Source organism: Nycticebus coucang, chromosome 1 (genome assembly GCF_027406575.1).
Source record: "Nycticebus coucang isolate mNycCou1 chromosome 1, mNycCou1.pri, whole genome shotgun sequence".
Lineage (NCBI taxonomy): Eukaryota > Metazoa > Chordata > Mammalia > Primates > Lorisidae > Nycticebus > Nycticebus coucang.
Window position 1 is genome coordinate 29,831,491 of NC_069780.1, and position 27,221 is coordinate 29,858,711.

The 27,221-nt window shown below is 35.5% G+C and overlaps 1 protein-coding gene across 3 annotated transcripts in view; it reads left to right on the forward strand.

Moving 5' to 3' along the window:
- The window catches only part of BANK1 (B cell scaffold protein with ankyrin repeats 1), a 282,885-nt gene that overhangs the window by 39,965 nt on the left and 215,699 nt on the right, over positions 1 to 27,221 (forward strand). For all 3 annotated transcript variants that reach the window (XM_053557383.1, XM_053557456.1, XM_053557534.1), the window contains exon 2: positions 3,138 to 3,536. In XM_053557383.1, coding sequence (XP_053413358.1) covers positions 3,138 to 3,536 — 399 coding nt within the window. The remainder of the gene's footprint in view (positions 1 to 3,137; positions 3,537 to 27,221) is intronic.

Consider the following 27,221-nt stretch of genomic DNA (forward strand, 5'->3'; position numbering starts at 1 on the left):
TATAGATCATCTTACTCTGGCTATATATAATATAAAGAAAATTCTTCCTCTACTGTTCCTTAAACATAAAAATACTGAATTTTGACATCATGTTTTTGTTTGTTCAAGAAGTATTATTTAATATCCAGGTTGGGTGAGACATTCCACACGAAATAACAGAACTGTACTGATGATTCATACCAGACACGACTTGAGTGTGATTCCCATGTGTTTTCCTCCAGATGTTTTTTCTATATATGTAAATATATAAAACATTTATTGAGTACGTGTTCGAGAAATTGTGTTAGTCACTGTGTAGGAATCAATGTATTGAAAGATAAAGCATCTGTTCCTGGAGATATTTTATCCAAGAAAAGGTAAAAAATACACAAATTCAACAATTTAAGAAAAGTTCAAAAGTTCACGAAATCATAGTATTCATCACCTTAGTGGTATAGAGAAAACATTCCCTATATTTGGAGGAAAAAAAGATGATTGTGGATTACAAGAGTTTTGATGCTTTTTTCTCTGTACTTATAACAATCCCACAGAAACTAGTCTTTAAAGATGATTACTTTGTTTTGTAAAATAAAACCAGTTTATTATAAAAATATAAGCAATATGGAAGAGTGAAAAAAAGCCATATATTGCTCAAAATCCTCTCTCATGAACAACTGTTGTTAACCATTGATAGGATTGCTTTAAATAGATAAATAGGTGGTAATTGTTTAGTTAAAAATGAGATTATACTTTACATGATATCTTTACATAAAAATTAGTACAAATCTTGGCTCAGTAGTTAGGGCTCTGGCACATGCACCAGGGCTGGAGGGGTCGAACCCGGCCTGGGCCAGGTAACAACAATGACAACAATAACAACAACAACAACAAAAAGCTAGGTGTTGTGGCGGGCGCCTGTAGTCCCAGCTACTTGGGAGGCTAAGGCAAGAGAATCACTTATGCCCAAGATTTTGAGGTTGCTGTGAGCTATGATGGCACTCTACACCGGGTGACATAGTGAGACTCTGTATCTCAAAAAAAAAAAAAATTAATATAAATCAAAATTGAAGGATGTATTAAATTCAGGTAAAAATTTCTTTGAGTAACTTTGGGATTATTTATTATTGTTTAGGGAAATTATTAATAATAAGAAAAGCAAGTTATTTTTTAAATTTATGTTTCAAATTTAGGCCGTGTTGAGGGACTAAATTCTATAAAAGACAAGTTTATAGAATTTTATGCTTTGAGATTTTATACCATATACATGCAATCATGCGTTACACTCTCTTTCTTCTTTCATTCAGTATTGTATCTGGATTCATCCATGTTGTAAGCAGCATTGTTCATTCTTTTTTGTTATTCTGCAATATTTTATAGTAGGAAAATAGTATAGAAATTAGTTTTGCAAGAACTTTCTTGTAATCTATCCTTGAAATTTCTCTGAAGGAATCAAGGCCAACCTAATATTTTTCTTCTTGTTGGTGACTTGCTTTTGTCTGCTGGGTATGTGAAGTTTTATAATGACCATTAAATCAAGAGCAATTTAATTAAGATATGCTTTCCTTAACAATTTTTCTTGGAATCTGATTGAATCCAATTGATTCATAGAGCTGTCCCTTTACCTCCCTTATTTCAATGATTTTTTTGAACTATGAGAGTGTATAGACTATTCTGCAGTATTTTAAACTTGTCTTTAGTTCTCCTCTGGTTAAGAGTTTTTGGTGATCCTATGTTTAATCTTTTCTTTTTTTTTTTTTTTTTTGACTTGGAGTTTGATATGTTAAATTTTCACCAATTACGTTAACCTTGTTCTATTTTTTTCTTTACTCTTTCTCTCTCTTTTTTTTTTTGCAGTTTTTTTTTTTGGCCAGGGCCAGGTTTGAACCTGCCACCTCCGGTATATGGGGTTGGCACCCTACTCCTTGAGCCACAGGCACCACCCCTCTCTCTGTCTCTCTCTCTCTTTTTTTTTTTTTTTGCATTTACTATGAAAATATCAAGCTTTTGTTTTTAGCCAGAAATTAAAATATTGTCCTCGTCTAATCTAGTCATTACTCTTCCTAATTCGTTTATTATCAGGGTAATAATATTCTTTTGGCTTGCAATTTTCTCCTTATTTATTAGACCCTTTCCTATTATTCTTTTTAATCAAAGCAACTTAACTTTGCAATTTGCTTTTATTCAATCTATGGTCTTCTTTATACTACAAAGGGCTTTCATAGTTTCTTCTTTCCACCTGTGATCTCCACTAATTTTTCACCTGCTGTGCTACTTTCTTTATTGTGATGATTGTTATTATTAACGTTAATACTATTTTGCATACTCTTTCGATAGCTAACAATTTGTATCGCTAATCTTTCATCTTGCTCACATTTCCCTTAGCTCAGATTAGACTTTTTCTTTCCTTTTTTTTTTTGCGGTTTTTGGCCGGGGCTGGGTTTGAACCCACCACCTCCAGCATATGGGGCTGGCGCCCTACTCCGTTGAGCCACAGGTGCTGCCCCAGGTTAGACTTTTTATTTGCATGATATGGTGTGGGTAAACTATTCTTTAAATTCCCTTCCTTTCTTGGGTACTTTTATTTGTCCCAAATTAAAAGCTACAATTTGAAAAGACAGAATCTATATTCTAGTCATTTTTTAAAGGCCTGCAGTAAAAAAGGAGGAGGAGAGAAGTATGTATGATGCTTTGGCTGGATGTCCTAGATTGTAGTTTCTACAAGACATTCTCCTAATGAGATAAATGTTTCCTCTTCTCTGAGCTCCTAACTGTGGTTGTCCAACCACCTGCAATAATCCCTTCCCTGCCCATGATGTAGTTGAGTTGGTGAGATTTGTTTAGTTTTCCTGACTGTACTTGGAGCTCCAAATTGTGGAGGGTTCTAACAGGTTTTCCAGCTCTACAGATATCCCATGATCTGTTTCCAGATAGGGAAGAGATTTGTGAGCCATTGTTTCTTCTTTTGCTAAATGAATGTTTTAAAAAATAAGCCTTTCCTAATGAATGAAATTATTTGGAGAATAAATGTAAAAACTGACATTAACGGAGTTTAAAATTATTCTTCCAGGTATTGATGAATACATAAACTCAGATTATAGAATTTCAATCCCCCAATAACCAAGAAAATATAATATATCTTTTTTTCCTTTTTTCCCCAGGAAATACGAAAGACATCATAATGATGTATGAAGAAGATGCTGAGGAATGGGCTTTGTACTTGAAGGAAATTTTTTTACGTGTTGTGAGAAGGGAAGCGATCTTGTTATATTGCTTAGAGAATTCTACTCTTTGGCATTTGGAATCGCTGAACTTAACCTCTTACAAATGTAAACTTTTGATATTATCAAATAGCCTGCTTAAAGACCTAACTCCAAAGAAATGTCAGTTTCTGGAAAAGATACTTCATTCACCAGAAAGTGTAGTTACTATGCTTTGTGGAGTGGACAGTTCAGATCAACTCTATAAATTATTAAGTGTCTCTGGAAGCAAATGGGAGATCTCGACGGAGCAGGAGCCAGAAGACTACATCTCTGTAATCCAGAGTATCATATTCAGAGGTAGTGTTGCCAAATCTTCTTTGTTTTTATCTTTTTATGTTGTTATAATTTAAAAGTTGAAAGTTTTTTAAAACAATGAATATCTGATATTAGGATTAAAAAGAAGAAAAATGATATGCAATTTTATTTAACAGTATGTTGTACTTTCCTTGAAATGCAGGATTAGGTTACACTGCTTACATTTATTAGGTAAAGTCCCTCTTAGACCTTCCTTTACCTTATTTATCTTTTGTCCTGACCAACCCTAGACATGAGAGCCATTCCCAGAGTAGGCACCACCATTCTGCTCTCAGAACAGAAACACAACTTCTCTCTTACCTTTAGTCATTCCTAAACATGGGCCCAGCACATTGATACAGGGGACCTGTGTCAATCATAGTTTGCTGGAAGCCCTTCTCACGGTGCTTGAGGAGGGTAATAACTCTCACTTTTCCCCTGTGGGAAAACTCTCTTTTTCAAAAAATCACTTATTTTTCAGTATTACAACTTCTTCCAATTCAAACAGTTTAAGCCTTTTTTGAGTTATCTATTGTGGCATAGCAAGTTTCTCTAAAATTTTGCAATTTAATAAACAGTGATTAATTCTATGATAGTTTCTATGGTTCAGAAATCTGGCAGTGGCCCAGCTGGGAGGTTCTGGGTCAGAGGATGTCATGAGAATGCAGTCAAGCCGGGCAGAGCTACAATCATCCGAGAGCTTCACTGGGGAGGATCTGCTACTAATACAGCTCACATGATTGGCAATTTCCTTCATTTTGTGTTATTGTATTTTCAATAATCTCTTGGTTGGCTGAAGGTCACTTCTAATAGATTCCTGAGGAAGGTCCCTTGGAAGCAATGTTTCTGAATCCCTGCATTTTCGAAAGTGTCTGTCCCTTGCCTCACACTTGAAGCAGAGTTTACTGTTGTTTGTCCTTCTTTCTTCTAGCATTGTAGGATTTAGAGAATTTTTATCTGCCTGGATGAATAAAGGATTCATAACTTACAGTTGAAGGCTACTGACTTTGCAAGAATGTTGTTTTAGTGCTGAGTGTTCTGGATTATTTTACCCAGGTACATACTTTCTGGATTTTAAAAAATCCTTTTCCCAAAGTGTAGATTCAAATCGTCTTTAAGGAACAACTTCTTAATTTTTGCCTATTTGCTCTGTCTTATGATTATGGTTTTATTTTTCATTGATTCCTTTACATGTATTTTGAATGTATTTTGTCTGTGATACGCTCTACAATTTCGCTTTAATCATTTTAAATCTTTATATCTCACTCACTTAGTTTGCATTTTTTACTTCGATTTTTGCTACCTTCTTAGGCTCTCGGTAGTCTCCCCTTCTCTATAGTATTTCCAGTTTCTCTTTCTTATTACTTGTTTTCATTATACCATTTGATTGAGCCCTTCAAGCTTGTGATTCATCTCTTGTTCTTATCTTGCTTACCTCTCCCTGAGCCCTTGCATTTCTGCACCATGCAAGTGCTTCCAAAAGGTGATTGCTGTTCATTACATTTAAAAAATCTACAGTGAAATGTTTGGTCCAAAATATTCAGCTTGGTTTATGGCACCATGTTTTGGGTTTGTGGTCCTCATACGCCCTTCTCTTTTCCTTCTTCCCTCTGCCTTCGCTCTCACTGTCTCTCTCACTCTCTCCCTCTCTCACTCTCATAGTGTCTTTATATGGATCCTGTGCTCATTCAATTTTTCGTCTATGTCACTAACAATGTGAAGTGTGTCTTTGTTTAGTTTTTGGTTTTTTTGTTGTTTTGAGACAGAGTCTCCCTTTGTCACCCTTGAGTGCCCCAGAGTGCTGTGGCATCATAACTCACAGCAACCTCAAACTCCTGGGCTCAAGAGATGCTCTTGCCTCACCCTCCCAGGTAGCTGGGGCTACAGGTGCTCGCCACAACACCCAGCTGGCTCTTGCTTGGGCTGGTCTCAAACTCCTGAGTTCAAGTGATCCACCTGCCTCAGCCTCCCAGAGTGCTGGGATTACAGGCATGAGCCACTGCACTAGGCCTGAAGTGTATGTTTGTTTTGTTATTATTGTTTCACAATGAAGCAATAATCTCCACTTCCACAGATGCAAACTGCTTTGTTATTGAGCTTTCTTATTACTGCTTTCCATTAAGTGTGTCACTAAGAAAGTTTTGAGATATACAAAAATCAAGAAACATAAAAACCATGTGGATTGAAGCAAATGGAGCCCTCTCGGCAACAGTGATAGGCTCAGCAAGTTGAAACTTACACGAGTGAATCAGATAGGATGCGTCGACTGTGTTTCCTGGAGGTGACATAATGGACCACAACACAATTTCTCTCAAAACTTAACGATCCACACATGTCTTTCCTCTGTAGTTTCTCATTTAGTCTTACTTTTTTCTGCTTTTTGGAACTGCTTCCACAGATTCTTCTTCCTCGAAGTTTTGCATCATGTCTACACTTCAACCAGACATGTACCCTTAGCCTTAGAAAGTGTATTTCTTAGCTCTTTTTGAAATATACACCTTCTGGATTATTTCTTTATCTTTTTTCTGTTTTCTTCTGCACACCTGTCTGCTCAGTCATCAGTATCTTAGGAACCATTCCCTTGATTGTGGGGTCTAGGATTTCAATGTTTCATATTTTCATTAAATCATTTGCATGATTGTTTCTCCTTGTCTAAGTGTTGGGTTGATCTCCAAAAATAAAAAGGGGAAATAATGACTATAGACCACAGTTCTCAAACTGGAAGTTTTCAAGTTCCTTATGATTTCTCTCTTGGTGGTTTTCATTTTTTTTTTTTTCCAGATTCCTCAATTACAGTTACTTTAAGCTTTTTATGGTTGAGAAGAAAAAAATGTTGCAATCAGAAAATGATGAAAAAAATCATTGTAATGTGCATAGAAAGTTCAAGTAATTGTGCACTACTGTTTCTCCCCTGAGACAGAGGAACCTTGAAGATTGTTGACAACATTTTAGGTAGTCCCTCACTCCCATGATTTCTGTTTCCTTGGAGAACTCACGTTGTTTTGGCCACTGAAAATATGATGCCATTATTATGTACAAATATTGAAAAAATATCTTTTTGTTATTTTGGTAGTTTTGTTCTCTGATGAGTACCTTTGGATAAATATGGAAGTAGTAATCTGGTATACCTTTAAATTATATTTCTATTTCTATTTGGCAGGAGAAAAGCTTTGTTATAGACAACACAGCACTGTTTTGAAGACATTACAGTTCTAGTCTTCCCACACTGAAGTTTTGGATTCTAATTTTTTAGAATAACTTATATGTATCAAATAGAAAACATAACCATCTTGTTTGGAAAAGGGTGTTCAAATGTGATATATTTGTCTAAGTATAAGTACACGACCAGAATGTAGGTGTATAAGCCTACAGTCCCAAGCCCTGCATAAAATAACTTTTATATGTGGGTTGTGCCCCTTGACAAAATTAGCATTAATTGCTATAATATATGCAATAAATTTGATTTAATAAGCAGCTTAATTGGTCTGCTAAATTATTTCATCTTTCATGTTGTCATTCATGTTGAATATATAAACTCTGGCTTTTAAAATTGGGATCAGTGTAAAAATAGGTGAAATAAGGCAAAGGATGTGGAACTCAATCTCTCCCTTTTCTCCATTTCTCATATCCCACAAGAAATTGTTTTATATAAACAATAACAGAAACATGCCATGATGAACTGAATAATAAAAATGCCAGGAAAGTGATGGCAATGATTAACTGTTCAAATATATACATATAAGACTGAGAAAAATCAGAGGCATTTTTAAAACCCTTGGTGAAAAAGGAAAAGATTTTTTGATTAATCAAAGCTCCAGAGAAAATGTTCCAGGAAAGATACAATAATTCATATTTATCTGAGAATTTTTATATTTCATTTTAAGGAATTAAGAAAACGAAATTTCTCATCTCCTTAATTCTCAATTGAGAATAATGAGCATTTAGACATGTCACATTTAGACATGTCAAAGCTTTCTGTGTGCTTTATAACCATTTGATAAGATTTCTTCCTTTTTCTGTCTTCTACTTCTCTATTTTTGGGTTTTTACCTAATTTTTTTCTTCTAGTCCTTCCACATTTGTAGGTTTCATGCAGCATTGTTTATATAACGAATTACACAAATATATAAAGCATTATTATATGTGTAATTATTCTAATCTCAAATTTATATAAAATCAACTAACGTTTTGAAATATCAACATTGTATACTCTAGTCTTTTCGTTGCAAAAACAGATGTTTACCAGGATCTGTGAATATGGCATTTCTCCTGGGCCTCCTGCTCTCTTGCTGTTTGTTCTTTGCTCTGCCATGTTTTGCCTCCGGACCAGTTACTCTAGTTTGTTCTCAACACCTGTCTACCCTTCACCAACAGCTGTCTCCAGGGTTGACATCTTATACTTTCATCATTATCAAATGATAAAAAAACTGGTCACTTTTTCATGAGGAACCTTAACATTTCAATTTTGTTCTCATATTACCGAAACAAGGATTTCTAATTTTTAGCTGTATTAAAACTAAAAGCAGCAGCCCAAAATGAAGAGTGGCGACGTAACAATAGAGTTATTTGAAAGGTAAAGCAAAACCAACACCACCACAAATAACACAGCAGAAACAATCAGTGCAGAAGTCCTGTCGCCGTCCCTCCTGTCTGAGAGCCATGTTTCTGTACCTGCTCTGCTTCCCTAGGCCTGCTCAGAACCGTATGGCTTTTCCAGTGAAGTCAGTCTTTCCACATGGCTTTGAAGGACTGACTCCAGCACAGTTGTCCAGACCATTGTCATAAGCTTCGGTGTGCACACGTGCTACAGACTAGGGTGACTGCATGGTTCCCATTGAAGAAACACAGCCATCGTTATTTCTGCCCTCACACTACTGTTCTCTTTCTCTCTTTCCTGGAAGTCTCCTTCCACATATTTTAAGTTGAAATCTCAGTCTTCCCTCCAAGTCAGTTGAAAAGTTGCCTTACTGACAAATTCACCTCAGATCCTTTCTGTTTGAAAAGTATTTTCCTCATCCCTAATTCTATTAATTTTGGCTGTTGTTAATATCCAATGCTGATGACAGTCTATATTTGCTGGGTCTATTTTTTACCATTTCTTTTCTTTTCCTTATTACTTTCTGTTTTAAAACTGTGATGTAATGAACTTACTTTTAAAAACATCAAAAGTAAAAACAGAAAAGACAAACTGTGTTTTTAAGAGCAGGTTTATAAATGTTGATGGTTCCCTTGGGCTCTTCACGTTGCTAAACTCTTACAATGACAGGGTTTACCATGGTAGTCTTGTCAAGAATTCGTAACATGAATAATCATGAGGCAATGTCAGAGAAACCCAAATTGAGGGAGATTTGACAAAATATCATTTTGTATTCTTCAAAAATATTATGGTCAAGAAACTAAAAGAAGAGTTACTGTTCCAAAGTAAAGGAGTCTAAAGCCATCCCCCAGAGCTATCAAGGAGCTCTCCCTATCTTCCACCTTCACAAAATTTCTGTACTGTAGGAATGTCTCTACTCTCCCATTTTCCTCCTGTTGGTCTAAATCTTCCTCTTCCTTTTGGCAGTCTATTGCTAGAACCTCCTAGCTGGTGGCCTGTCCTTTTCCTCTTTACTCTCCTACAACACACACTAGCTTGCGGAGCTCAGCATCACCTACAGAATAAAGTGAAAATGCCTCAGAGCAGCAGACAAACCCTCTCAGCATCAAATGTTACATAACTTATTTTTAAATTAGCAACAAGATTTAAAACACCCACATTAATTTTTCACTAATTTAGACAATAATTAATCAATTCTAATAGTGACTGTGGAATGATAACTTAATATATTTAGGACAAAGGCCAGTAGAACTGTTTTTGTACTTCTAGAATCTATTAAGGTTTGAAAAATTAATAGCTGCCAGCTTTCAGATTCAGGGATTGAATATCTCCTTTTTTTCTTTCTCTAAGAAACTAATAGTTCATTATATTTTCAAAATGCCAATTAAAATGATGGATTGTTTGAAACATATATTACTCAAAAACTCTGTATTATAAATTTGAATTCAGGTAGCTGATGCTTCATACTGGGGTTTTATTTTGCCCCAAAGAATTTCTCTGGCTTGCATGATTTAATGAAGTAGCTCAAATTATTTCTGAAGCTGTAAGGACTAAGGTTCCAATGTTTGGGTTTTTTTTTTTTTTTTTTAGTTTTTTTTAATGTATGATACATATTCAGCTTTTCTTTGAAGAAGATTATTTAATTTATTTTTAAAAATTGTATTATTAATTATTTAATAAATTTTTATCTTGTAAATGTCCTTTCTTGAGAACTTTTGCATCTATGTTCATTAGTGAAATTGATCTGTAGTTCTCCTTTTTAGTTGGATTTTTTCCTGGTTTTGGTGTCATGGTGATGTTTGCTTCATAGAACATGTTGGGGAAGATTCTTTGCTCTTCAATTTTTTGTACTGATTTCTGCAGTATGGGTATAAGCTCTTCTTTGAAGGTTTGATAGAATTCCTGGTGTGAAGCCATCTGGACCAAGGCATTTTTTTTTTGTTGTTGGAAGATTTTTTATTGTTTCTTTGATCTCAGTGCTTGAAATTGGTCTTTTTAGAAGATCTATTTCTTCTTGATTAAGTCTAGGGAGAGGGTGTGATTTCAAGTATTGATCCATTTCCTCCACATTGTTAAATTTCTGGGCATAGAGTTTCTTATAGTATTCAGGTTACTGGTTTTTACTGGAATTTTAGTGGAAGAAATCAGAGTTTTTAAAATGGCAATATACTGATCCTCCAAAAAGGAAGAGAGCTGAAGACTCATATTATTTCCTCCCATGTTTCTTGCTATGCTGGAGATGTCCAACGTATTCTGCATGGCAATTGCACTGTCCCAGTTGCAGGGTTCTCAAGCTTACCTCAAGCGGCTACAGCAAAGAGAAGATCAAGGTCCCGGTGGGGGCGGCCATCCCCCGGCCTGGAGTCTGGAAACGCTCCCTGTCTTGACAGCTGCAGCACCATCTAGTCCTCATAGCCAATATGTTGGTGTGAATGCTGGGGCTACAGAAAGACAGCCTTGTAGACTTCAGGAATAAGCTCGCTCCTATAATATTAAGAAAAGGGGGCAAGAAACAGACTACATAGAATGGGATGGCATGTAGCAAAGTTCTTCATTTGGGAGTCTGATTTTATACACTTCTAGTCACGTACACACTTTATCTATCATCTGTTAGTTTCACCATTACCTCATTTTACCTATCTGAAATTAACTTGTAAGGAAATATCCTGTTACCACATCAACACAATCACTTCTGCAGTAAACATTCTTTTCTAGACACTGACTAATCTCTTGGGCAGGTATCTAAATAAAGATCACAAAGAAGAAAATAGCCACAGGGGAAAAGAGTTAATGGAGGAGTACCTTGAAGTATTCACTCAATTTACCCAGCATGAAGTAACGACTGTATTTCTCTACAGGGCAGAACACCTATAGACCTCTGACAATATGTTTTTAACATACATCAACCCTGTGGCCCGTATCTCTGAGGAAAGGGGGCATACCCTTTGACCTCAGGCTTGACAGGGTGCACAACTTAAGAGAATTGGCTTGTGGAATTTTAACTCCAGGCAAGCCAGCTCTATGTGTGCCTCAGGGGGGCCCAGGTCCCTTAAGCCTCTGCAAGAATAGCAAGCCGTTTTAAAATCACACTGAGTTCACTTTGTGTGCTTGATGTGGGATATGTTTATTTCTAAATATTATCCTATAATAATCTCCTGTATCTCTGTGGCATCTCTTGTAATTTCCCTTTATCATTCCTGATTTAGGTTACTAGAGATTTTACTTTTCTATTTCTAGTCAGTCTGGCCAAAGTTTTATATATTTTATTTACTTAAAAAAATTGTTTAGTTAATTTTCAGAATGATATTTTTTGTTTTCAATTCCATTAATCTCTGATTTAATTTTGGCTATTTCTTTTGTTCTGCTGGGTTTAGGGTTAGATTGTTCTTTTTTTTGCCAATTCCATAAGATGGTTTGTGAGTGTGCTGATGTGCTCACTTTCTGTTTTTTGAAGGTAGGCATCTAGCGAAATAAATTTTCCTCTTAGGACTAATTTCGCTGTATCCCAGAGGTTTTGGTAACTTGTATCTTCATTATTGTTATGTTTGATTAAATTAACAAATTTCTCTTTGATCTCTTCCTGAACCCAACTATCATTCAGTATAATGTTTAGTTTCCAAGACTGTGCAGGAACGAACATTTTTGTTGGAGTTGAGCTTCACCATTATAGCCTTGTGGTCTGAGAAGAGACTTGGTATAATTTCTATTCCATTAATTTTTCTGGGCCAATAGATTACAGCCTATCATTAAAAAAGTCACACATCACAATCAAGTAGGTTTCATCCCAGGAATGCATCCCAAGTCTGGTTTAACATACACAAATTCATAAACATAATTCACCATATCAACAGAAGCAAAAACAAAGACCATATGATCCTTTCAACAGATGCAGAAAAAGCATTCGATAAAATTCAACATCCTTTTCTAATTAGAACTCTGAAGTATATAGGCATTGGTGGCACATTTTTAAAACTGATTGAAGCCATCAATGACAAATCCACAGCTCATATTATACTGAATGGAGTAAAACTGAAAGCTTTTCCACTCCAGAACTGGAACAAGACAAGGTTGTCCTCTATCACCACTGCTATTCAACATAGTGCTGGAAGTTCTAGCCAATACAATCAGGCAAGAGAAGGAAATAAAGGGCATCCAAATGGGGGCAGAGGATGTGAAACTCTGCCTCTTTCCTGATGATATGATCTTAGAGAATCCCAAAGACTCAACCACAAGACTCCTGGAAGTGATCAAAAAATACAGTAATGTCTCAGGATATAGAATCAGTGTTCACAAATGAGTAGCCTTTGTATAAGCCAATAAAAGCCAAGATGAGAAGGTAGTCAAGGACACAATTCCCTTCTCCATAGCTTCAAAGAAAATGAAATACCTAGGAATATACCTCACAAAAGAGGTGTAGGACTTCTATGAAGAAAACTATGAGCCCCTAAGAAAAGAAATATCAAAAGATATTTACAAATGGAAGAACACACCTTGCTCATGGCTGGGAAGAATCTACATTGTTAAAATGTCTATACTTCCCAAAGATATCTACAGATTCAATGCCACCCCTATTAAAATACCAACATTATACTTACAAAACTTGGAAAAATTAATTCATTTTGTATGGAACCAGAAGAAACCCTGTGTAGGTAAGGCAGTTCTTATTAATAAAAACAAATCTGGGGGCATCAGCATACCAAACTTTAGGCTGTATTACATGGCCATAGTGGTCAAGACAGCATGGTACTGGCACAAAAATAGAGACATAGACATTTGGAATCAAATAGAAAACCAGGAGATGAAAGTAACCTCTTACAGACATCTAATCTTCAATAAACCAAACAAGAACATACACTGGGGGAAAGAATCCCTATTGAATAAATGGTGGTAGGAGCACTGGATATCCACATGTAAAAGACTGAAACTAGACCTGCACTTTTCTCCACTCACGACAATTGATTCAAGATGGATAAAAGACCTAAATCTAAGGCACAAGACAATTAAAATCCTCAAAGAAAGTGTGGGAAAACCCTGGAAGCTTTCGGCCTGGGGAAGGACTTTATAAGGAAGACTTTGATGGCAATTGCAACAACAAAAATAAACAAATGGCTAGGTGGCACCTGTGGCTCAAAGGAGTAGCGCACCAGCCCCATATGCCAGAAGTGGTGGGTTCAAACCCAGCCCTGGCCAAAAACCGCAAAAAAAAAAAAATAAACAAATGAGACTAAATGCAACGGAAAAGCTTCTGTACAGCTAAGGCGACAACAACCAAAGCAAATAGACAACCTATACAATGGGAAAGGACACTTCGCATATTTTGAATCAGACCAAAGCTTGATAACTAGGATCTACAGAGAACTCAAATTAATCAACATAAAAAGAGCCAACAGTCTCTTATATCAATGGGCAAGAGAGATGAATAGAATTTTCTCTAAAGAAGACAGATAAATGGCTAACAAACGTATGAAAAAATGATCATCGTCCCTAATTGTGAGAGCAATGCAAATCAAAACTACCCTGAGATATCATCTAATCCCAGCGAGAATGGCCCACATCACAAAATCCCTAACTGCAGATGCTGGCGTGGATGTGAAGAGAAGGGAACGCTTTTACACTGCTGGCGAGACTGCAAACTAATACAACCTTTTTGGAAGGAAGTATGGAGAATCCTCAAAGAATTCAAAATAGACCTCCCATTTGATCCTGCAATCCCATTACTGGGCATCTATCCAGAAGGAAAAAAATCCTTTTACCATAAGGACATTTGCACTAGACTATTGCAGCTCAATTTACAATCGCCAAAATGTGGAAACAGCCTAAATGCCCACCAACCCAGGAATGGCTTAACAAGCTGTGGTACATGTTAACCATGGAATACTATTCAGCCACTAAAAAGATGGAGACTTTACATCTTGTATTAACCTGGTTGGAAGTGGAACACATTTTTCTTAGTAAAGCATCACAAGAACGGTGAAGCAAGAATTCTATGCACACAATTCTGATATGAGGACAATTAATGACCTAGTACACAATGAGGGGTGGAAGTGGGGAGAGAAGAGAGTAGGAAGGAGGGAGGGCATGGGAGGTCACAGTGCATGACACACCTTTTATGGGCAGAGCACAATTATAAGAGGGTCTTTATCTAACAAATGCAGTCAGTGTAACCTGGTTCTTCGTAACCTCATAAAAAAATTTATGTCCTTTCTTGATGATTCTTATATGTACTAAAGAATAAAACTCAAACATTAAAATTGTTAGTAATTATTAGTCCTAGACATAGGAATATATTTTCATTATAATTTATTGCTAATAAGGTAAGATAAAGGCATTTGATTGGACATTTTTATTGTGTTGGTAATGGCTTTCTATACAATACTCTGGGCGGCCTTTAACCTCATCCACATTATGAACGTAGTGCCCTCTATTTCAGATTTCTATCACTTCTCTTTTTTGAAGCAAAACTTAGCAGAATGAAGGTACACTGCTTTACACTATTCAGGATCATTGTGCTCTTAACTCTTCCGTTAGCTACTTAGCTTAATGTTATTCTTTCCATACCACAAGGCCTACTTTTTTGAGATGATTTTCTCTTCATTTTTGCCAAAAGCTAATCTTTTCATAATTCAGTTCAACATAGGAAATGGGCTTCTGCTTCATTAACAGAACCCGCCAAAGCTTTTTTTGAACATTAACTCTGGTGTTAAAGGGAAGAACTTATGTATAAAGCCATGAAAAATCAAAATTTTACTCTCTTATTGAATAAAATATCTACTTTCAAAATCTTTGCCAACGTAGTTGGTGTCCTCAAGTCTAAAGAACTGGAATCTGAAGTCCATAGATACCTACCCTCAAGTGATGATTAAGCCATTGGAGGAAATGTTTACCTATGGGCTATGTTTGACTTACATGCGTATGCCCTGGCTGGTGACCAGTTATCTGCTAATCTCAATAATTATTTTAAGAGTGAGACACTTTAAGTTTTATTTTCTTAACATCCGAAACATTTTCTCATTCACACTTAATGTTCATTCTGGAAGCATCCTATGACATCAGCTAGCAACTTAAAATACCAGATGATGTAACTGACACTGCTTTACCACATTTTTATATTTCACAGAGGGAATACAGTGAGGGACCTGTATGTTTTAACTTTATTCATCAATGATAAACACAGCAGGCAAGTTAAACTAAGTTATGAAATAAATTAAGGTTTAAAAAGTCAGACATTTTGTGATACCACCAAATGAGAATTCACTTACTCTCGTGTATTGAGGATATGTATTTTTAACCTTAAATTTTCATGAGCTATTTCAAATTACTTTTACTACTGTCTTAATGTCCCCATACAGTGAGAAAGCTGAGTTTTTTCTTGAATTCCTCTCTATAAATTGTCTAATAGCAGAGTTGGAACTACCTGTTTTCCCAGGAACTGTATTTATGCATTAAATTTTTACGGTTGTACTCTCTACTAGGCAATTACAATTTCCTTTTGAATTGTAATAGGAATGTTGGGATAGATGGAAATCAACACAAGTCCTCTTAAGCTCATCTCATATGCGTATATATACTTCTTTGGGGATGTTCATGGTATTGTAATGCTATAAAATGTATTTATAGGAATATAAGTAATGCTCATCAATCTCTTTAATAGTTTCCCATATGAGGAAGCTTAACGCTTATTCAACATTACTTTTTATTCAAGTACCTCAACAGGAATTCAATTTGACTAACATTATGGAAATTGAGAACATGTATTTTTCAGCCCTACTTGAACACCATCCGATCCCCTAACAAATACTCTATCATCGGTTCAACTAATATGGAGGCTTCCTAAGCAAGGGGGATTTGTCTCAGTCACTGTTCCATTACTCACAATGACTAGCACCATCTGAAATACTTTTTTTATTCAATTAGCAAAGTTCTTTATAACTCATTAAAATTAGAACATGAGAAAGTATGATTTATATCTGAAGCATAGTTGTTTCTTAGCCTCTGAAAGCTGTGTAGAAACTAGGGAAAAGGAACTATAAGGTTGATTTTTCACTTTCCTTCTGAGATAATAGTGTATCATTTTAAATACAGTGTGTAACTTTATAGTGTATTTGAGCTCAACAATTACATGATACCAATTTTGAATTATAGATAAAAATGTAAAAACTCAAAATTATTTTATACTTTATGATGTTTTTCCAACTATGAAAATCATACATGCTCATTGTAAGAAAATAATCATTGTAAGAAAATACTTTATACTAAGAAAATATAAATGAAGCAGGAAGACTTGTCACTTAGAATGACAGTACCCGGAAGCAATCGCTGTTAGCATAGTGACTTAGATAAGCTCTTATAATGTAGAATACAAGTTATGTAAAAGTAGATCGAGTACTTGCCAAATATGTACCTAGAACCATTTTAAAACAAACGATGACTTATGTTGGAGGAAAAAGTAAAGCATGAATGGCAAGGATAGGGCTATACTTAAGTGAATGTGTGAATAATGTTAAAAAAAATAAAAAATCTAGTTTAGCAGGCCCGGGCCGGGTTCGAACCCACCAGCCCGGTGCTCTAACTATTTAGCTAAAGGTGCCCAGCCTAAAAAAAAATCTAAAATGATAGGCCAAGATGTCAAATTTTGCCTTTGGCTCAATAATGATATCTTAACAACAGTTCCCTGAGAAAATGAAAATCTCACCAAAATCAGTGCCGTACTAAAATGAAAGATTCTACTTTAAAACAAATAGTTTGAAACAATGAAACAAAATACTAATATACTGAAGCATAGATTCCAGTGGAAATGATGATCTTTATTACATAAAATCATGCAATATGTTGATGTAGGGAAAGGCAAAAATAAATGTTTCAAAGAGAAGTTATAAAGAGATGAAGTATTATGAAACATAGAAGTTATAAATTTATATGAACATTTTTCCAGTGCTTGATTTGAAAAATTAAAAAAAAACTTTTTAATAAATAAATTATAGACAAGTTCCTGTTTAAAAATTGGTTTCAAACAACATCTTCTCAAACATCATTACTTGACAGATGATGAAATTGAAACACCAAGACCTTACAGTCTTTGTGCAGAACTCATGGTCCAGAAATGAGGAGGAATCTGGAAAAATCCACTTTATGCAGAGCATGGGCTTCTCCCTTCCAAAGTCCAAATCTCACCTGACTACAGCACGCACACACGAGAGTATGTTACTCCTCTTCCATTATTTGTTCATACTGATCCATTCCTTTATTCCTTAGAATAAAAAATATTTTATAACCTTCATTAATGAATTTCTAAGACCCAAGCACCATTAGAAGAACACTATGCACATTTTAAAATCAAACCTCTCCAAAACATTAAGGTGCAAGTACTAGTACCAGTCTGATTTTTAAGTAAAAACACGAACAGAGAAGGTCGGCAACTAGTAAATGACAGAGCGGGAAGGTGGACCAGATACTTCTAGCACTTGCATTTTAATTAACAACCTTAAAGAACAAATTTTGCTTTGACTTTGATAAAAATAAATAACTGTTACGGGATTTGGGGGAATACCGAGTCTAATTTCTTAGATGCATATTCAAGTAAATCAGTGTGTTTTTAAAATTGTCCAGGATTTTATGTTTCACAGTCAGAGGTGAAATCCAAGGTGGCAGCAATTGGGACGATCCTCACCAGCCTGTGATTCACTGTCACAGGCAGTGAATCCTTCGCCTCCTCCTGACCTGCACTTAACAGTCGTAGGGACATGCTCAGCTTCACATGGCACCTCCACATTTTAGATTTAACAAGAATGTCACAATTTCACATGTCCATGTTTTGGGGCCTGCGTCTTCATTTAAAAACTTGCAATGTCAGCCTAAATGCCCACTAACCCAGGAATGGATTAACAAGCTGTGGTATATGTATACCATGGAATACTATTCAGCCATTAAAAAAAAATGGAGACTTTACATCCTTCGTATTAACCTGGATGGACGTGGAAGACATTATTCTTAGAAAAGCATCACAAGAATGGAGAAGCATGAATCCTATGTACTCAATTTTGATATGAGGACAATTAATGACAATTATGGTTATGGGGGGGAAACAGAAAGAGGGAAGGAGGGAGGTGGGTGGGGCCTTGGTGTGTGTCACACTTTATGGGGGCAAGACATGATTGCAAGAGGGACTTTACCTAACAATTGCAATCAGTGTAACCTGGCTTATTGTACCCTCAATGAATCCCCAATAAAAAAAAAAAAAAAAAAAACTTGCAATGTATTTTATTTGAAAATATTATACAGTTCTTCTAGTTATCTTTCCCATACTAAGAGTTTTAGGAAGTTTTCTTCTGTTTGGAATATATAGTAATACTTTGAATAAATAACTTTTCTAAATTTTTATTTGAAACATTTTCATTTTTATTAAAAATATATTATTTTTCCTTTTAGGGATTATATTTCAAACAAAAAATAGTACCCACTTTTTCTAATTTGCCATCTTCTTAGAGCATATATATTTTATTATTATTATTATTAGGGAATCATTGAGAGCACAAAGAACCAGGTTATACTGCTTGCATTTGTTAGATAAAGTCCCTCTTATAATTGTGTTGCATCAAGATTTATTTTCATATTTCTTTGTCAATATTACTTCCCTATTTTGTACTTTTTCTGATAAATATTCTACCACATTAACCTGGAGTCAATGCCTTCTTCATCATCATATTAATTATTCCAACTTCCTCTGAGCACCATTCATTTAGATGCATGCTTCGTATTTGCCTTTTGATGACTGGGATGTATTTTCGCATTATTATTTGAAATATTAGCATCAACCATTTTATCATTTTCTCTTCATTGTTACATTTAGATATTAGGAATGTTTTTGTCATAACTGTGAAACTCATTTAGATATTAGTGATTCTTTTTCCATAAAGCAGAAAATTTATACTTTAAATGTCTAGTATGTTTACCCACTTCCTATGCTAGTTAATAATATCCATATAATTTATTTGACCTCATACTCAACTGTGCATAATTTTCTCTTAAATCCAGCTCTTGGCTTTCAGGAACAATTACTTACCTGTGGCTTACGTGAGTTCCTCTTCTGCTTGGCTGATTGTCCAGTAAATAATGGTTAGCCAAATCCACTGATTTTTATAGAGCTTCTACTACGTGACAGGCAGGCCTTTGGTAATTGTGTAGAGTTAAGGTGGATGCAAAAATTATTAGTCATAGCCACCAAGAGCTTGCTATCTAATGAAAGAGATGGGGAAGTAAATAATATAAAACAACGTAAGAGTGATTCCAATGAAGTGCAGTCTGTCCAAGGAACTATTGTCATGTGGAAGTTGAGAAAGGTCTTCCACAAGGAGCAACCATTGTCATGAGTGTTGAAAGTTAATTAGAAGGAAAAATGGGATTAGGCACAAAGGCAGTAAGAGAATAGCATGTATGAAAGAATGAAAGATTGTAATTAAATTCGGGAGCTGGAAGGAGATTACAATGGCTAGAATGGGAGTAGAGTGTTACTACCCTTGTCACACATGAGGTCAACATAGTGGGTCAGCAGGGCCCTTCTTCACTCTTAACCCCACATTAGTCTGTTGATGATGTGCACTTGGGGATGGAAAAGATCTGTGTGGACCTGCCCAGGGTCTTTTACCCTCAGTGGAATATATAACTTTGTGACCTCTAAACTCTAGGGTTTAGAGTCAGACAGCCCTAGGTTAAGTCAAGGCTTTGCGACCTATGCCAATTTATTTAACTTTTTATAAATTCAGTCCTTTTTCAGTAAAACCAGAAAATAATACTTGTATCTCGGGTTAATTGTGAAGACTACATGTGATTATGTATATAAATATCTATAGACAGTATTTAAGATAATAAAAACTCTCTCTATATATTAGTTTTTATTTTTACCCCAAGCCCAAACAAAATTTCTTTGGGAGCTTATCTACCAATAGCCTGAGCCCTATTTTGTGGACCTAACTGCAGAGAGTCCTTTTTTATTATTTTAACATATCCTACTGAATAAATGGTGGGATCCAAAACCTGTTTCTGCCTCAAAGGGGAGTAGATTCAGTTTCCATAATTTTTATTTAACTTGAGGAAAGGTTATGCTGATATATAATATTTCTGAGAAAGTGAAAAGAAATGAAAAGTATCACTTCAAAAGCTGCTTTACATAGAAGCAGATAGTTTCAAAATCATTTTATCCAGTAACATGAAAATAAAAACTATACCACATCTCCTAAATTATTTACATATATACAGCACTGAGATTTCTTGTTTAATTTATAAGTTAAAATAAAATCCTCAGGTAAGGCATCCCTGACATTCTATGCAAATACTCCTAAACATGTCAGGTTGAAACATTGATTAATATTTAAAATATGTGATATACTAGTGCACATTGTTTTTAAAGCATGCCAAAGGGTGCCTGCTGCCAAAGTTTGAGTCCTGCCTATTAAATTACTATAAAGAATTTGAAGATAGTTAAAGGGAAAAAAAAAACAAAAACCTAAATGTCATCTATCTTCTTCAAACCCATTTTAGACTGGAGAGAATTGTTACTACCTATTGATAAGGATTCCTCCCTTTGCACTGTGAAGAATCATTTTCTCTCGCAGCAACAGCTAACCCAACCACATATAAACCACCTCTGGGAATTCTTTGTAAAAGCCATTCTTCTGAGATAATTCAGTGAGAAACAAGAACTTATAAGGATACTCACTAACACATCAACTACCATTTCTATGCACATTAGCAATCCTAACTACAACATCAATTTAATGGCAAATAGAGTATAATCTTATGCAGTGGTAAAAATTAATTCCTTAGACATTTTCTCTAGAGGTTTGGGCCATATGTTGTTTTTAACAGCGCTGAAAATTTTGCATTTTCAATTCTGTCCTACAATTCCTGTGATAAATTGACTGTCCTATGCATGGATGTCTCTGTGGGTTGGGAAACAGTGTAGTACAGTGATCCAGGTTCTCTGATGTCTGACTAACCAGTTCTTATCCCAACATCAGCACTAACTAGCACAGCATCTTATTTTCTTCAGCTAAAACAGCAGGCCTCAGGCCCTTCCCTTGCACTCCCTGTCAGCCTTCCTCACTTTAATTTTATTCCCAGCACTGATGAGCTACACTGTGTTGCCTGTCTCTGCCCCATTGGACTGCGAGTCTTTGGATGGAAGGCTCATCACAGCCTCCTCAGCCTTCTTGTACATTGTTGGTTGGCTAATATTTGTTCAAAGAATAAATGGGCTAATCTGTACAATTAGGATAATATTATTACTTGCCTAATAGAGTTAGTATTATGTGTTAATATATGCAGAGCGCAGAATAGCACTTGGCATATAGGAACATTCAATAGTTGTTAGTTATCATTCATATGAGTATTCCCAAGAAGTTTGTTCATAAAATCTTGGGTATTCATTTAGATCACATCCATATTTAAAGTTCTTTTCCTTTTAGGCAATGAATTGATTATAGTTTCTCTTTCATTTGCTAAGCTAGAAGTCATCATTAGTTTCCTGACAGTAATTTCAGGCTGACTTTGCTCTGTCAAGAGGAGAAAAGATAAGGTGTTAGATTCACTTGCTGGGATAAAATAGTCATTCACTGAGGATATGAAAGAAACTCAAGTCCAGTGTCAAGGGCATAAGGGCATGGAGTTTAAAGTAAAGAGTAATATTCTTTGTTAATTTTTTTCATGCTTTTATTATTAATTCAATCGTTCATTTATGGTAGTAAAAATTAACCAGAACAAAACAATTTTATCATACTTAAACACAGGAACTTCTAACGTGCAGACTCTTTTTCTCATTTTATCCAAGGGTAGGAGCATTTAACCTTCAGATATTACAGAAGGCTGTACCTTCATTCTCTGTCTTTCTAGGATATTGTTCATGAAGTCCTTGTCCTGGTCAGCTGCTGGGTCACTCTGCAGGTTCTGGCGACCCAACATTCTAGTGTCTTCTCTGCTGAGCCCCTGAAATGGTTGAGTTTCCCATATAGGCATGCTCCTTTCTCTTACCTCTCTGAACTTTCCCCCTTTTACTTGACTGAAGATGTATAGAAATGCTACTAATGTGTGTACAGTGCTTTCTTAACCTGAGGCATTGCTGAAATTTATCAATTCTTAGAGTCTTTTGATAGACTCTTCGGGGTTTTCTAGGTACAAGATCATATCCCCAGGAAAAATGATAGTTTGACCTCCTCTGTCTGATCTTGATAGCCTTTCTTTCTCTTTCCTGATTGCTCTGGATAGGACTTACAGAAAGAGAGGCCTCTTGAACTGAACAGTCTGCCAAGTTGTGAAAGCAAAGGAAAAGCTCTTGAAAGAGTAAGACCACTATTACAGTGAACACACAATGATAAGAAAGTGAAAAGTTTTAGTGGTCCTAGATAGAAGACCAAGTCAGCTACAACATTGCCTTAAGCCAAAGCCTAATCTAGAGCAAGGCCCCAAACTCTCTTCAATTCTGTGAAAGAAGAGAAAGGTGAGGAAGCTGTAGAAAAAGCTTGAAGCTAAAAGAGACTGTTTCATCACAGTTAAGGAAAGAAGCTGTCTTTATAACATTAAAATTCAAGGTGAACTCTGGAGTTCAAGACCAGCCTGGGCAAGAGTAAGACCCTATCTTACTCAAGGTAGAAAAATTAGCTGGGCACAGGGGTACACTGCTGTAGGAGGCTGAGGCAGGAGCATCATTCGAGCTCAGGAGTTTGAGGTTGTAGTGAGTTATGATGGCACCACTGCACTCTGGCCGGGACTGCACAGCAAGACTGTCTCAGGAAAAAAAAAAAAAGTGCAAGGTGAAACAGCAAATGCTGGTTGCAGCAAGTTATCAAGAAGATCTAGGTAACATTATTTCAACGTGGATGAAAAAAGCCTTATATGGGAAGAAGATGCATCTATGACTTCATATCTAGAAAGAAGTGAGTGCCTGGAGTCAAAGACTCAAAGGACAGTTTAACTGTCTTGTTGGTGGCAAATGCAGCTGGTGACTTTTAAACGAAGTCATTTACCCCTCCAAGAATGCTAGGGCTCTCAAGAATTTTGCTAAATCTCTACCTAACAAATGCAAACATTGTAACCTAATTCTTTGTACCCTCAAATTAACCTGAAACAATAACAATAAATAAATGAACAAATAAATAATAAAAAGAATTATGCTAAGTCTACTCTACCTGTGCTTTATAAATGGAACAACAAAACCTGGAGGGCAGCACATCCACTCATACCATGGTTTACTGAATATTTTAATTCACTATTTAGACCTATTTTTCCGACTAAAAGATAACTTTCAAAATATCGTTGCTCGCTGAGAATGCACCTGGTCACCTAAGAGCTGTGATGGAGATGTACAAGATTAATGTTTTTATGCCTTTTTCTGGACCTTATGGACCAAGGAGTCATTTTAACTTTCAAGTATTATTATTTAAAAAATACATTTGTGATTCATAGACGAGGACGAAATATCAGTGTTAACATGAGTTTGGAAGAAGTTGATTCCAACCCTCAACGGATCAGGTTACTGCAGGTGTGATGGAAATAACAAGAGAACTAGGATTAGAAGCCGAGCCTGGAGATGTGACTGGAATACCATAAACTTGTGATGAAACCAGAATGCATGAGAAGTTGCTTCCTACGGAGGAGCAATGAAAGTGGTGTTTTGAGATGGAATCTACTCCTGTTAAAGATGCTGCAAACATTGTTGAAATGACAGCAAAGGATTTAAAATTTTGCATAAACTGAGTAGAGAAAGCCATGGCAGGATGTGTGAGGATTGAGTGAAATTTTGAAAGGCATTCTGCTGTGGCTAAAATGCTATGGGAAAATCTTTTGTGAAGGAAGACTCAGTTAATTAGGCACACTTCAGTGTTCTCTTATTTTAAGAAATTTCTATAGCTACCCCAATATTTAGCAACCACCACCCTGATTGATCTGTAGCCATTAAGGCAAAATCTACCACCAACAAAAAGATTGCAACTTGCTGAAGTCTCAGATGATCATTAGCATTTTTTAGTAGTAAGGTGTTTTTTAAATTAAGGTAGGTATATTGTTTTTTTTTTTTCATACAAAATCTGTTACAAACTTAATAGACTACAGTGTAGTCTGTTAAGTATAAACATAAATTTTTATATGCACCAGGAAACCACAAGATTTGTGTGACTCCCTTGATTGAAATGTTTACTTGATTGTGTTAGTCTGAGAAGGAATCATCAATATCTCCATGGTATGCCTCCAGTATAAAGGCTTATATGATATATCTCTTTCCAATTTTTTAAAAATATGTATATGCATGCTTAAGGCGAAGACTAGAATAATATTTACCCAAAAGTTGGGTGCAGTTATCTCTAGGAGGCAGAATTATAGGTGGTATTATTGTCTTTTTTTTTCTTTATGTATTCTAAATTATATATAATGAATATTCATTACTACTTAAAAATTCATAAATTTGATTTTGAAAAATACAATTGCTGTTATCCTCTCATCCAATAAAAATGATAAATAATTTTTGATGATCATTTTTGTCCGATTGGAAAACTGTATTCACAGCTTGTCAAAAGTCTGGTGTATATTGAAAAGAATGAAGCGGAAAGTTTTTTAAAATGACTTTTAGCAACTCAGAAATAATCATTGATAACATGGTGATTTTTTTTTCATCGTGAGTATATGTATGTGTGTACATCTATATATACAAATATAAAACATAAAAACAGGATATTTATATATACATATACACACTTAAATATATATGCACATATATACTATACGTGCATATGTTTACATGCGTACACACATTAATATCTACTCTGTTTTATTTGGCTAATATTGTAACAAAAAAATTCTCAAGCTATCACAACCTCACATGGAACCCTGCTGTATCTTGTGACCATTCAGTTCAATCTATGCATTTTCTTTCTTCATTGTAATAAAAAGAGTAAAAAAAAAGAAATCAGAAAGTTGCTGATTTTCTGGATTGAGTGGTAATTACTATACCTTAGGCATTTTTCAATGGCATGTTTTGTAAAACAGAAAATAGGAAAGTCACTCCTCCTTTCATGTCCCATGAATAACTTAAAACTCCAAGTAATAATCATTGGTGCATTCACTACCTTTTTTTGAAGCCTACATTTCAAAAACAGAGCAACTAAAATGAATGTTCACCTTTACATTGTTATTCGTTAAAGGGGATAATTGAAAATCTGATGCTCAGTTTGAAAGGCTGTTCAATAGACCTTGATTTTATTTTATTCTGGACAAGCTGCTGAAAGGGATTGCTGTTGATACACGTTGAACTTCAAAAATAATGTAGTTGGGGTTTGTTTCATTAGAGGGTCTTTGAGTCCTTTAGCTTCGTCCTCCATAAATCCAGTTGCAGGAAAGAACTGCCAAGAGCATGAGGAATATAAATACTGGCTTAGCACTCTCAAAAAGGTTAACAACAAACACGTGCAGGACATGAAGAGGCAAGCTTAGCAAGTTCTAAGCTATGGTGATTTCTTTTAGCTTTGTTCAGTTTCTGGAGTGTTATTTTTGGCAATCCTGATTGAAGTGCAATGTGCTTTCTTATGACAGAAGCTTATGGTAGATAAAATAAATTACTGGCCTTGGCATACGAGTTATTTAAAAAAAAACAAAAACAAAAACAACCTAGCTGGGCATGGATATTTATTTTATTAAACTAGGGAACACACATTGATTAGGCCTCCACGATGTCCCAGGCACTATTGTATGTACCAGAGATACAGAGGTTAAAAAAAAAAAAGATCACCTGACCTAAAAAGCTTGCATTCTAAATGGGATGGACAGGAGACAAGGAAACAGATCAATACATGACATAGTTTCAGGTAACGCTTATGCTGTGGTAATATGATGGGAAGATGTCGCACTGAGGTGTAACTTATTGTTACTGCTTCTCAGTCTCCATTGCACAGTCCAGTCACTAGCGATTCTTTTAAAGTGCAGACTCTGACTAAGTAGGTCTAAGGTGGCATCTAGAAGTCTGCCTATCCAGTCAGCCATTGGCCTGGGGACCACACTCTGCAACATGCGGTGTCACTGGCCCAGGGACACTCTGCGGTATGCGGTGTTGTACCATTTCTGTGTAGCACGTTTGACTAAGGCATTGGTAGGAAAAGGTGAGTTAAAAGAAGAGTGCGTTGTGGAGGCTGGGATAACTAGAAGGGGAGGAAAGAGGAATTTGGGGTGATGATTTATGTTTTTAATGGGAATCGCTGTCAATTAATAGTTGTTTCTCTTCTGATCAAAATCCCTCCATGCTAGAGCGCTACGCTTACAAATTTAACCTTTAGGGAAAGTGCTGGAGTTGCCTCTGCACTTATCATTTTTCCTTTCTCTATCTTTCAGAAGGTGGGAATATACACCAGTTTCACTCTGCTGCTTATTCAGTCCCAGTACTAGCTTGTATTGTTTTTAAAAATCTGGAGCTTTATTCCTAGGGAAAAAGCAAAACTGCCTTTTGCTCAATAGGAATAGCAGCTGGGAAAGTCCCAAGTATCTTATTCGTTCTAAATGAGATTGTGACTTATTACTATTATCTTTCTCCAGGACTTAACTTTCGCTTTTTGAATTTTGAGTTTGTAGTTTTTTAGTTTTAGAAACTGATTCGTTTTGGAAAACTGACCTAATATTGGGAATTGTCTTTTCCAAAGATGTTTCTGCTCTGATATCTCTGTTCATTCCAGATGAACTTCTATTTTTCAAGAATTCCTCAAAATTTATTCCTGTGTATTTGTACCATTCGTCAATTTCTAGTGTTGTGATACATGTATATTTTTAAAAATAATTTTTCCATTATTTAACTTACAGAGAAGACAAATGTGTTCTCAGTATGCAGTCTTGATCAATTCATTTCTTTAAGCAAAATGTACATAAATAGTTTAATCCGTAAAATAAGTACATTTTCAATGGAGAAAAATAAGACTATATTATATATACTATATTATCATATATTTTTAATATTATCTATATAATAAATTTGCTCATAACCCACAGTCAGAAGTAATCACTTTTGGTATTTTTTGTGTCTATATAGATAATCTATTCTTATTAATTCAAGAATTTGTTTTTAATTCC